At 39.5% G+C, this 12,328-nt stretch overlaps 1 protein-coding gene across 2 annotated transcripts in view; it reads left to right on the plus strand.

Annotated features, from left to right (window-relative positions):
* Angpt1 (angiopoietin 1) overlaps positions 1–12,328 on the plus strand; it is a 220,642-nt gene that overhangs the window by 132,387 nt on the left and 75,927 nt on the right. For both annotated transcript variants that reach the window (XM_075961063.1, XM_075961064.1), the window contains exon 3: positions 6,827–6,948. In XM_075961063.1, the coding sequence (XP_075817178.1) occupies positions 6,827–6,948 (122 nt within the window). The remainder of the gene's footprint in view (positions 1–6,826; positions 6,949–12,328) is intronic.

Below are 12,328 nucleotides of genomic sequence, written 5' to 3' on the forward strand. Positions count from 1 at the left end.
AAGGCCCCCTTCCCTCCCCTCTTCTTCACTGGGATAAAGCCTGCACCATAATCCAAAGGTTGTCTCCTGCTCCTCCCACTTATTCCCAGTTCCCCTTCTTTGACATTTGCTCTAATAAATTCCCTATGCATCTAATCCTACTTCTCTGTATCTCGGAGATCAGTAACCATGGCGACCGTTGTTAGGTTCACAACAGCAAAGTTAGAAATTTAAAGCCGTTCCTGAGAAGTCTCTGGAATGAGCACACCTCCCCAAACAACAATCAGTTTCCTCTGAAGTCTACGCTCAAAGGTCAGCTCTAAATTTTGAACTGCATTTCTTTAACTCGATGAGAGTATAGTTTAATAAACTTTTCACCTTGACTTAGCTGAGATGATGGTGAAATAAATTCGCTAGGGGTCTTAGAAGGAAAATGCTTCGGTAATTAGTTTGTATAAGCCACTGGAAGAAGGCTCAGAAAACTCTGGACCACAGTGGATATATGACACGGCATTCCTTTCTAAAGCTGTGCTGAATGCAACCACGTTTATCCACGCGTGTGTTGTCCAAGGCTGCTTTTCTGCTCACAGCAGGTTGCACCAGAGTTATTGCAAAGACAACATGGCCTGGATGTCAAGGTTTGGGTTGTTTCTTTCTTATTACTGTCACAAAACAACTAACAGAAGCAACTTAAGGGAGCAAAACTTGAATTTGGCTCACAGTTTGAGAGTACAAAATTCATGATGTAGGCAAGGCCACATCACGAGCCGGAAATGGTCACATTTCACTGGCTCAGAGAGCAGAGGGATCTGAGGTTACAACCAGAACAAACTATACACCATAAGGCCTACTCCCTAGGGACCCATTTCTTCCATTGAGTCCCTAACCCATAAAGGGTCTATCATTTCCCCAAACAACATCACCAGCTGGAGACCAAATGTTTAAACACACGAGTCTTTTGGGAGCATTTCACATTCAAGTAATGAAAGCTGACCAAGCTGACATGGTTATTATCTGACCCTTTACTGAAAATCTAACCCACTCTTCATGTCAGTGTTAAGTAGAAAGCAAGGATTTTCTCTTTCTTTTCTAGTACCTATCATTAGGCTTTTTAACAGGACATGATGTATATCAAATGTTCAACAATTGCTAGTTAAGTAATTAAATTAGCAAACACTAATCATAATGTATTTGGATTTTAGTCCAAGGCCGTGTGTTGATAGTAATATACATGAAAAAATAGCTGGTGGCCCAGAATATGACTCAGAAAGATAACCTACTGAAAAAAAGTGACTGAAGTAGAAATTGCACCAATATATCTTTTCTGTACTCTGAAGGACATGAGAAATTTGGCCCCGTCCTGCCTTATTGTGATCATTTAATGTAAATGTGAAAGGAGAAATTCAGTGTCATCCACTGCCACAAACTGAGGAGCAAATGATAACTAGAATGAAAAAAAAATGTTAGCAGAAGGTATGAATCACAAGGTCATCATTCTTAGGCAGAGGAGTTGTTTGTTCTGGGTTACTTAAGCTTTTAGGAAGAACAGAGACGCTAAATTCAAAGAGCTATGTGGTTAATTCTAATGAACAAGATAATTCAACCTATAACGTCTGTGTCTGTTCAAAGGTGCCAAATTTACGAAATTCCACAAATAAATGCAATTATATTATAAATATGGCACAGAGTTACATTATTAGGTTATAATTAGACTATGTGAGAATTCAATACATGAATAATCAAATATGATGAGGTTACTCTAAACATTATGAATGCTACTACATTCGGTTAATATAAACATATTATAATACATAAATATAATATGTCACAATTTTCATATAGTATTAAATATATACTATCAAAACATGACTTATAATAATAATGTTTTTTTCAAGGTTCCTTAGTTTCCACAGTAATTCTGCAGGTAATTTCTTTTCCAGCTTTGGTGGTCTCAATGAATTTAGGTCTATTTTACTTCTTACCACCCACTCCACTAATGAATAATATTTTAAGAAACTAGGACAATTGTTTGATAACCTCTCATATTCTGGCTTTGCCAGAGTATTTATTTGCAATGGCTTTTGATTTATTTTTACATACTGCAGTTCCTTTAAACTGGAAGTTGCTACATGTGAAGGATTCCTGGAGCTGAGTTGAGCAGTTGGGTTGCTTTATGGAACTGCTCATCTCTTTGCATGTGGCATCTCACCAGGAGGGGAAAAGACAGATTGCCATGATGTTCTCAGGGATTTGAATGCAGTCAGAGTATTAGCGGCCACACACATCACTCCATCTCAAATGCTCACTTTCCCTTTATGAAGCAACCGAGTAACCCACAGGGTGGTTCTTGATCACTTTGCCCCTTATTGACCAAAAACTTACTTCACTGATATTGCCAAACAGTGAATTTATAGCTCTCATTCTTTATACACTGATCAGCTTTCATACTCCCATAACATCTAATTACATGGTATGTTGCTATCTTTGCTTTATTTGAAAAAAAAAATGAAATCAATAGCATACGTGTGCCCAAGGTGCTGTACAGAGCGATTTCCTTTTGTGGTTCTCTTTCAGTAATGACCTTTTGGTTAGTGTGGGCTTTAGATTAAGTTCTCTTAAAAATATTAAAAGAGGCTGTCTAAATTCCCTAGTTCACTTTTTCTTGAAAATTAATAATTATTATTCTTTTAAGAAAGAGCTAAACTCTGTTAGTACACAAGTCCTCTGTTTCAGAGTCTACGCCGTCCTTACCCCATGGCATACTCTGGCAAACTTGAACTCGGACATCAGCCCTTGGGGACTTGCTGAATATATTCTTCACTTTTTCTTGTCTTCATTTTTTTTTTTACTTCCCTCTTAAACTTTTTTTCCCAGTGATATGCTTTTGGGATGTGTTTAAGCTAAGAAGAGCATGTCTTTTGTCATCTTAATGGAATACTTCAGCTATTGCCAGCAGCAAGATCTGTAGACACATGCAAGGCAGTGGTCAATTTATCATAGTTTTCTACAATTCCCTTGGATGCCCAGATTTGAACTTCCAGCCTATTTGAAGACTTCAGTGGGGTGACTTGAAATAAAACAGCAATGGAGTCAAGACGATGGGAAAAGAGAAGAACGTGGTGTTTGTGCTTAAAAGTAGCCTAAGTTGCCCAGCACTTATCCTGGATCTCTGAGATCGGTCAGCTCCCTTCTTCCATGTCAGATAAATCTTCAAGTTTGGGCTGTAAGAGTCTAACTACTAATGTGAGACTGTCACCTTCCATGGTTATGGTCTAACTTGAAACAACCCATTGTACACAGTCAACGTGTCTTCCAACACACAGTTGAGTACCCCAGTGCTCTTGACTTGATGCTGGAGGACTTTGGACACAGCATTGTAGGCCCTGTGTAACGACATGGCAGTATGGCAGGAAATCACCAAATGAGTGAAAGAAAAAATAATACAGGATTATCTTCAACTGAAGGAATGTAGGATGGAGTGAATGGATGGAGAGCATGGGGGTAGAAATTTTCCTAGGCATGGCAGGGACTTACCCATGAGCATGTCTTGAATATGAAAAGGAGCTAGTTCTGCATCTGGGAGGGAATGGGGATTCCAGCCAGAGAGATGCATGTGCAGGTACAAAGCCCTGAAGTGAAAGGGAATTTGGCAAATGGAGCGGAGAAAAGATGGTGGAGATAATCATAATGAGCACGGCAGGTGGCGGGAGTGACAGGCAGGCAGTGAGCAGGCTGCTGATCTCAAGCAGCCTGTGGACCACACGCAGCTCTTTGAGAGGGAAACTACCTGCGGAGAGGATCCTTTAGCACATCCAGCATAGAAAACACCACAATCTAGCTCAGTTTTAGAGAAGATCCATGGCTCTGTGACAGTGTAGACCAGAGGCAAAGGACAGAGAAAGAATAGATCAATAACAGCTGTAGTTGTAAGCGAGTTAGATACAGGTATGTCATGGTCAACTCCAGATGGCGACTTCATTCCGTTTCCAGGGAACATAGAGCACGATGTACATTACTCCTTGTAAGCAAAACATTTGGTCTTTGAGTGCATCGGGAAGTGTCCTAATTAGGGGTTCCAATGCTGTGATGATGCAAAGTGACAAAGGTAACTCGGGAGACTGTTTCATCCTGCAAACTCTCAGGTCACAGGGAGGGGAAGACAGAGCTCTAGCAGGAACCCCTGAGGAGGAACCGAAGCAGAGGCCATGGAGGAGTGTTGTTATAGGCATGTTCTACATGGGTAGTTCAGCCCACTTTCTTATACTATCTGAGGCCACCCGCTGAGGGGTGAGAGTGCATTAGTCAAGGTACTGCTTCACTGACTTCCCTCTAGGTCAATCTTCTTATTAATTATTTTATTTAATTAACATTTTTCCATTTATTTTACATACCCATCACAGTTTCTCTTCCCTCCCCGCCTCCCATCTACCCCACTCCCCACCCAGTCCTGTTCAGTCTTAAGAAGGCATTCTCTCAATTAAGAGGCACTCTTCCAAAATATGTCTAGGTTGGTGTCAAGATGACAAAAAGACAACCAGCGGATGTGCTCTCGGGGAGTAAGGCAAATGAAAGGAAACGTAAGCTTGACGTACCTGTGAACAATGGGTAAAATCCCATGAGATGGCATGCCTGCTTTTTATTCATAAACAAATGTTGAGTGTCTTCTTTATAGCAGGTACAGTTTGATCACAAAAATACCCTGAATGTTTCACTCCTCATTTCAAATATTTGTAAATGGTCCTCCAGAAAATAAAAAATTGATGATAGTTGATCCTAACTTGGGAAAACTCGTGGACTTTAGACCCACAGGTGGGGATCCTGCAAGGGATCAAGCCAGGCCCTCCAAGAGCAGGTAACAGTTTCAAAGCCTGGTCTCTTTGTGGGACCCATGGCAGTGGGACCAGGAGCTATTCCTAGTGCAGGAGCTCGCTTTTGAAGCTCATTCCCCATGGTGGGATGCCTTGCTCACTCTTGGTGTGCAGAAGCAGGGGTGATGCTTGGTCTTTCCTCAACTGAATGTACCAGGCTTTGTTGACTCCTTATAAGAGGCCTTACCCTTTTGGAGTAGTGGATGGGGTGGGTTAGGTAGAGGTGGAGGAGGGCGGGGGAAACTGTGCTTGATATGAAGAATGAATAAAAAAATATTTTTTTAAAAAAAGTAAAAATATTGATGAATGTAGCCTTGGTTTTCACTTTTGCTTTTGAAATACTTCTAACTTTAAATAAAGTGATAAGGAATACCTTTTTAAAATAATATTTGTATTATTTCTCTGAGAATTTCATACAGCATATTTGGGTCATATTCACCCTCCCTCACTGTTCCATTTCCATTCTCCCCTCACTAGTCTCCAGCTTTCAGTTTTACTTTGCTTTCCCACCTTGAGACCACTTTTGCGTTGCATAGCTACTCTGGGAGTAGGGCCTGCCTTGAGTGTGTCCACAAACCAGACTCACATCATTCAAGAAAATTTGCTCTCCCAACAGTCATCCAATGCCAATAGCTAATACATAGTTTCATAGCTATATTTCAGCCTCTGTGCTGGGTCTTCGTCTCGAGCTGTGAAAGTGTGGGTATGTTGTCACAACCACTGAATTCATACGTGTCTGGAAAAATGCATTATTTAAAAAGTTTTTAAAACCCCCGTGTAACAGAAAAGTAATTTTAAAGTAAATCTAGTTGTTGAAAGGGTCTAATCCAGGTGGTTTTCCTCGCCTTACCCTGTTCCTAGTCTAACAAGGAATGAGGCAATGAGGAGGGAGGAGAAAATGCTAAGATGAGGCATTTATACTTTAAAATAGTTAACTTGCTATTATTCTTTTATATATTAAGTTTTCACAGATATGGATTTGAAGTCAATAATAATCATATCTAATGCTTATGGGATGTGTTAGAATTTAAAAAACGTTCTACTCAGAAATAATATGTACAAAAAAATAACGTATACTTTAGCTTGATAGACAAGGAAGGAAAGAGCCTTTCTTTAGATTTTGCATCAGAGGCACTGGCCTTTCTCCTCTCTCTTAGCTCCTTCTCTGTCTTACAAACACAGAGCCCCATTGCATGGCAGTTCCTGCAGCCATAGCTCAGCTCAAGCACTTCAGGGCATCTTCCAGGGGTTTGGCTAGATCCCAGCTTTACCCCTGCCCAAAGGGGGAGGAGCACTCGAGCACTGAAACTCTTAGAGCAGGACTGTGGATCTGATCCTGATATTGAAAAAAATAAATATTTTCAGATTCCTTTTATCATGTAGGCTCAACGTCTCTGGTTAAAAACTCAGATCTTGACTTGGTTCCTGTGTGAATGTGTACGACTCTGGACTCCAGTGTTCTCGTTCATAAAATGGCATGGCCAACAGATGATACTGACAAGGAAGTGAGATAATATATGGAGGTTCTCTTTGGTTAACCCCATGACACAATAGCCAGCCAATAAATGTGTCGTCAGACGTCACTCCCAACTATCTCAAGAGTTGTTTGTATTTCCCATTGAATAAGGCAATAGGTCTGAGTGGTTGTGTTCTATACATCTCCTAATTATTCTAAATGATCTATAATATCAAGACATTGGATTAGCAATCCATTTCGTGCTTATAAAATTTGGAGATAAAATATATGAGCATAATATAATATCTTAGAATGTATGGGTTTCAAAATTAGAGTATGCAAATGAGCCTAATTCACCTCGGACTCCAATCTCAGCTTATTGTGCGCTGTTTGATAGATTGGATACCACCTGCTTAAGTCTTTCTGAAAAACATTAAGAGAAAAAAATGATCTTTAAAATGTTCATTGTTTTTCCTGCTACTTTCTTTGTGATTGAAATTTGCTTTTTAAAAACTGTTTCAAGGTACTGAATCAAACATCACGACTTGAAATACAACTATTGGAGAATTCATTATCAACATACAAACTAGAAAAGCAACTTCTCCAACAGACAAATGAAATTCTGAAGATTCATGAAAAAAACAGGTAAGGATTGTGGTATCCTGAAAGTGCTTTTATGTATACTTCTTTATATCCTCCATCTCATTGGTAACTGAATATTTAATGTTATGGATATTTAAAAAAACGAAGTCACAAGAGAGGAGGAAGGCACAAAAGTAATCAGTGTCTCAACAAGGAGGCCTATGTCCTACTTCAATTCTTGAGGTGCTTGGTCCTCAGTTGCAATGAGCAACTGTTCAAACAACACTATGTATACAAAAATTATTTGATATTTTGGCAAAATAGATTGACAGTTTCTTAGCAGCATCTAATTTGTAAGTCTAGAGAAAAAAGTAGCAGAGCCTCTTGAACCATTGTTTAGTTGTCTCTCGTTCTACTCCCGAGAATCTTTGTGGCATACAATAAGGTTAAATTCAGATAGCTGTACTTCTAAAAAAATACTTGCCTATAAAATAAGCAGAAAGGAATTTATTGCACTTAAAGTCATTTATTCTGGACAGAATAAATTTACCTAATTGACTTACAGATATTAACCTAGGGTAGTGTTCAGTCAGGTTGGAGGCTTAACAGGTCATTGAATTCCACTTCAAGATGTTGAAAGTCATCTCATTTAAAAGTCATTAATATTAATTGTGGGTAGTCTGAGTAGAACACCAACTCCTGAGGAATAAGTATCTTCTCTTTCATTGCATTTTCTCCTGAATATTTGGTTATCTTGAAGATGTTTCAGCTCTTATCCCCTGTGTTCATTTAAAGACCCCTGTCTTGGTAGGAAGTAGTTAGATACCACTGTCTGCTGCAGCTCGGCTCCAAGGCAGGGGAGCCTCTGACAGGACTGGGAGCCATCCTACCTTGCAGAAGAACCAGAGACTCACACCAAGTGAGCAGCTTATCCAGAGCCACACACCTTGCTAAAGACAGAAGTAGGAATGCAATCCAGGTTGCTTTTTTGATAGTTCTCTCATTTCCCCCTCACACAGGACTTCACATGATCTAGGCCTAAAGACTTACCCAACCTCAAGCAAAAAATAGACATCAATGCCAACAATTGCAATTAAACTCTTGCATGAATAAAAGAAATCTGACTGTTGATATAGCATCTGCAAGGGTCACTCATGCATGATGACTTATATTACCAAATGTTACATTTATTTATTCTTGTAGGGTGATATGGGATACATTATTTAACTATAAATAAACTTGACAGAACATGACCCTGAACTGGCTGTTTGATGAAATGTTCTGAAATTGAAAATCCTCCTGCAAACTACTATTTATGCCAGCACAGTTACACAATAACCAGAAATGTGTATGTGTGTAACAGGTATACTTTACTGCAGTCACAACCAATTTAGGGTCACCACCAAATGCCTTAATTTTCTTGCTGAAGCGAACCCCACTTATAATAATATATTTCAGGATTTCTGTCCAGGAATTTTTAATATGCAGGAGCAATTGAAAGGTTCCATTGTTTTTTCTGAATTATTGTTTGTTTTCAGAATTATAAAACTAGCTCAAAGTTTTTTAGAAAAGAGAGAAAAATACACAAGGGAAAAATTAAAATAGCCATCCCAACCCACAGAGAAGACTGAATATTTTCTAAGTAGTATTTTCATAAACACATTTTGCAGAGCCTATCACCATAAAGAATAATGAGACGGTGGTAAAAATCTCTATCAGAAGTGAGAAATGAAAAAATCCTTTATAAAAACAAGTGAAGTAGGAAAGAAATGATAAAATATCGCATTAGTTACTTGATTAGTTAAAACTTTATGTTCACTTGGCTTAAACAGAGGCCATTCCTTTAGCAACCCAAGGATGCTTGCCATGGGCTCTTTACAAAGTGTGAGGACGAGGTAAAGCCCTGTTGTAGCTCTGGGGTGAACTGGCCAGCAGAAGCAGGCCTAACCTGGGGGTGATGGATAATTATCATAACTCAATGGGGTTAGAATCATCTAGAAGAAACGCCTCTAAGCTGTCTGTGAGGGAGTTTCCAGAGAAATTTAAAGGAGGGAAGATCAACCCTAAATGGGTAGATCTTCCACATTTCTGGAAGAAGGAGAGGGTAATATAAACTAAGCTTTGCTTCCCCCATAAGGATGTTTCCTGCTGTGTCTGGCTATTGTTATGATAGGGACTTACACCCATAAGACTGGGAGCTGCCCCTCAGAAGAGTTGCCGCATCCTATGTGGCTGGAATTATATTCCATGGGCAAACTGATGAAAAACTCCCTTTTGCTGTTATTAGTAAAACTGAGTCCAGCTGCTTTTCGACAGGAACTCTAAACTGGCACAAGTGTAAAGGGCTTCTCCTTGTGGACCAGCCTCTTGGAAATCCAATTGTTGTATAAAAGTAAGGTGTTTTTCCACATATAACTTATGTCATTTACTGCTAATGATAGAATTTTAGGATCACGGCAATTCCCTTTTTCTTGCAATACAGGCATTTTGAGAAGAGTTAAGTTAGTTAAGTCTCTTGGATTTTAATTTAATATATATTTCTATATTCATGCTGATAAAAATTTCCATGTAATTCATACCCCTGCTAGACACCTGTTTCTTTGTCATTCTGGAGCATCCGAGGGTGATCCATGAGGGCATTTTCCTAGTGGATTCAGCTTCCCACATGGCTGTCTTCTTGCAGCTATCTGTCTGTCTTCCTGCTGAACTTCCAGCTCACGCAATGGCGTGTGAGCCAAACAGCTACTCTTAGGTCACGTATCCTTGTCTGCCCCATTTTCAAGAAGTGATTTTCTTCAAACAAACCAAAAATATCCTTTCGTGATACATAGCATATTTCCCCACTCTATTTATTGTTGTTTGTTTTCATATGATCAGTGGAAGGGGAGGCAAGCTGCCAAGCACTATCTAAAACAGCAAAGACAGTGTCCTCCCAAGTAAGCAGAGAAGAGGTCAGAGTCTAATGTTTACGCTTTTATAAATAGTTAATTGATTATACCTACCTATTCTTTATGTGGATCTTAATCCCCCAGATACAGCAAGAAGCCATTTCTACAAGGAGGCATCTCTGAAATGTAAGAACAGCATGCCCCAGTCAGCCAGGTCTGGTTTGAATCAGCCAATACACTTTCCAGAGGGGATTATCTAAATTAAACTCTGCTTCCTCCCCTAGGAATGTCAGGAGTTGTGTCTGGGTGTGTGACTTAGCAGCTTTGAGAAAGATCCCTGCCTTTGCCGCCAAGTCGGTGAGCTGGCCTCAGGAGTATCTCCCACCTCTTTGGCAGAGAAAAAAAAAAATCATGTTTTATAGTTAGGATTATACTACACACACATGCTGAGAGGTCTTGCTGACTTACATCCTGAAAAATTAAGCATAGCGCTTTCAGGGCTGAGTGTGGATTTGGAGCCTCATTGGATTCACTTTTTCATCCCCTAAATACCCCAAAGCACAAAGCAGGAATAGGATAGCTTCACTGTTTGTTTTCCCAGAAGTCTCACAGAGGTGACTGAGAATCTGCCAGTCTGCTTTCTTTAGGAAATTTTATTTTTGTTGGTGGAATACCATCCTAATTTTAAAACATGGTATTAAAAAAAATCACTTAGAGGAGACTTGGCATCCCATCTCTATGTTTAAAATACACAATTAAAAACCTAAACAAATGGAAATCTATTAGGCTTTGCGTGTGATAGGGTTAGGATGACCATGCAATGAGGTATGTTATGTGCCAAATTTTGTGATATTCTTCTAATATTATCCATTTCCTCTGATCAAAAATGAGGGAAAAGGGGGTGGGTGTGGTGGCAAGTGTCTCTAGTGCCAGGACTGGAGAGGCAGAATTAGGTGGACTCTATGACTTTGAGGTCAGTGTGGTCCACATGATGAATTCTAGGATAGAAAGGCTGAAGCTGTAGTGTTACAGAGTGAGACCCTGTCTAAGGGGAAACAATAGAGAAAGAAAAGAAGAAAAGAAGGGCAGAGGTAGTACATGCTTTAATCCCAGCACTACACAGGCAGAATCAGGTGGAGCTCAGTGAGTTCAAGAGCCACTTGGTCTAGAAAGTGAATTCCAGGATCCCCAAACTGTTACACAGAGAAACCCTGTTTTTTTTTTTTTGTTGTTGTTTGTTTGTTTTAAAAAAAAGGTGTGTAGGAGAATATACATCAATAAAATTTTATTCAACTAACCAAGTGGGCCTCCCTCCACTAGGCAGGTCCCATCTTTTGAATTGCAACACCACAGTGACATCTACAAAGGTCTACATTCAAGGACAACAACATTGAGTTGTTCAAAAGAGTTAAAAGTTTTGAGTCAGTTTATGATTGCTGTTTTCATGCTCATTCCTAGCTGTCCTGGAGGCTGCCTCTGAAGCAGGGGTCTCCTAGCTAGGTTTCAAGGCCATATATTGGACTTGACTGTTTTCCAAATGGAGAAAACAAGTAGGCAGAAGAATATTGTAGAAGAAATTTCTCTCACACAATGGAGTATACCTGAAAGGAAAACATTAACACATTTACACAAAGGTGTGGCATTCAGGCTTTCTTGACAATTGTGTTGAATGTACTGATTAAAGACAAGGGATACTGTCATTAAGACACTTCAGAATAACATGGGACTAGACGCTTGATGGCTATTCTAATGCCTTTCCAGCTGCCACCTTGCTGCCTTCTAACAACGTAAACATCTGAATCAGATGCATGCCCTTCACTGTTGCTCTTTCCACATCATAATTAAAAGGCTGAACCTTAGGAGTTCAAATAACTGGCCCATGACTAAAGAGCTAGTACCTAGCCGAGCTCACAGTTGTTTCCAGGGTGATTTTCTGTGATAATTACTATAAGAAAGATTTTCCAGCATGTTGCAGCCTAGGGTGTAACTGGAGTGGTCATCAAGTGATTGGTTTAGAACAAACAAACATAAAATTGAAGAAAGGACTAGGCTGGTTGATTTTGACCTACCAAGATAAAGACTATTATTTAGTCCTTCCAGTGTTGGAACAGGACACATAAACTATTTAGTTTACACTGGGAATTTACTGAACTTAGTTGATGTCTTAGCTATCTCCCAGCTGAAGCTATGAGAAATCATTAAGATAATTATTTTTAAGTGATTGAATCTGATGCAATTGCAGGATACTAAGTTCTGTCTCACTAATGAGTTACTAAAGAAATATTGATGTTTTAATAGTGTTTCGGAGGAAATAAAAAGCCTTCTAATCCCAGCACTCGGGAGGCAGAGGCAGGCGGATCTCTGTGAGTTCGAGACCAGCCTGGTCTACAGAGCTAGTTCCAGGACAGGCTCCAAAGCCACAGAGAAACCCTGTCTCGAAAAACCGCAAAAAAAAAAAAAAAAAAAAAAAGCCTTCTAATTGGAGCTATCCCCTTTTTGATAAGGCCTTTAAAGTTACTAACGGGAAGATGAGCTAAATTCTAACACTAGATATT

Source organism: Microtus pennsylvanicus, chromosome 2 (assembly GCF_037038515.1).
Source record: "Microtus pennsylvanicus isolate mMicPen1 chromosome 2, mMicPen1.hap1, whole genome shotgun sequence".
Classification (NCBI taxonomy): domain Eukaryota; kingdom Metazoa; phylum Chordata; class Mammalia; order Rodentia; family Cricetidae; genus Microtus; species Microtus pennsylvanicus.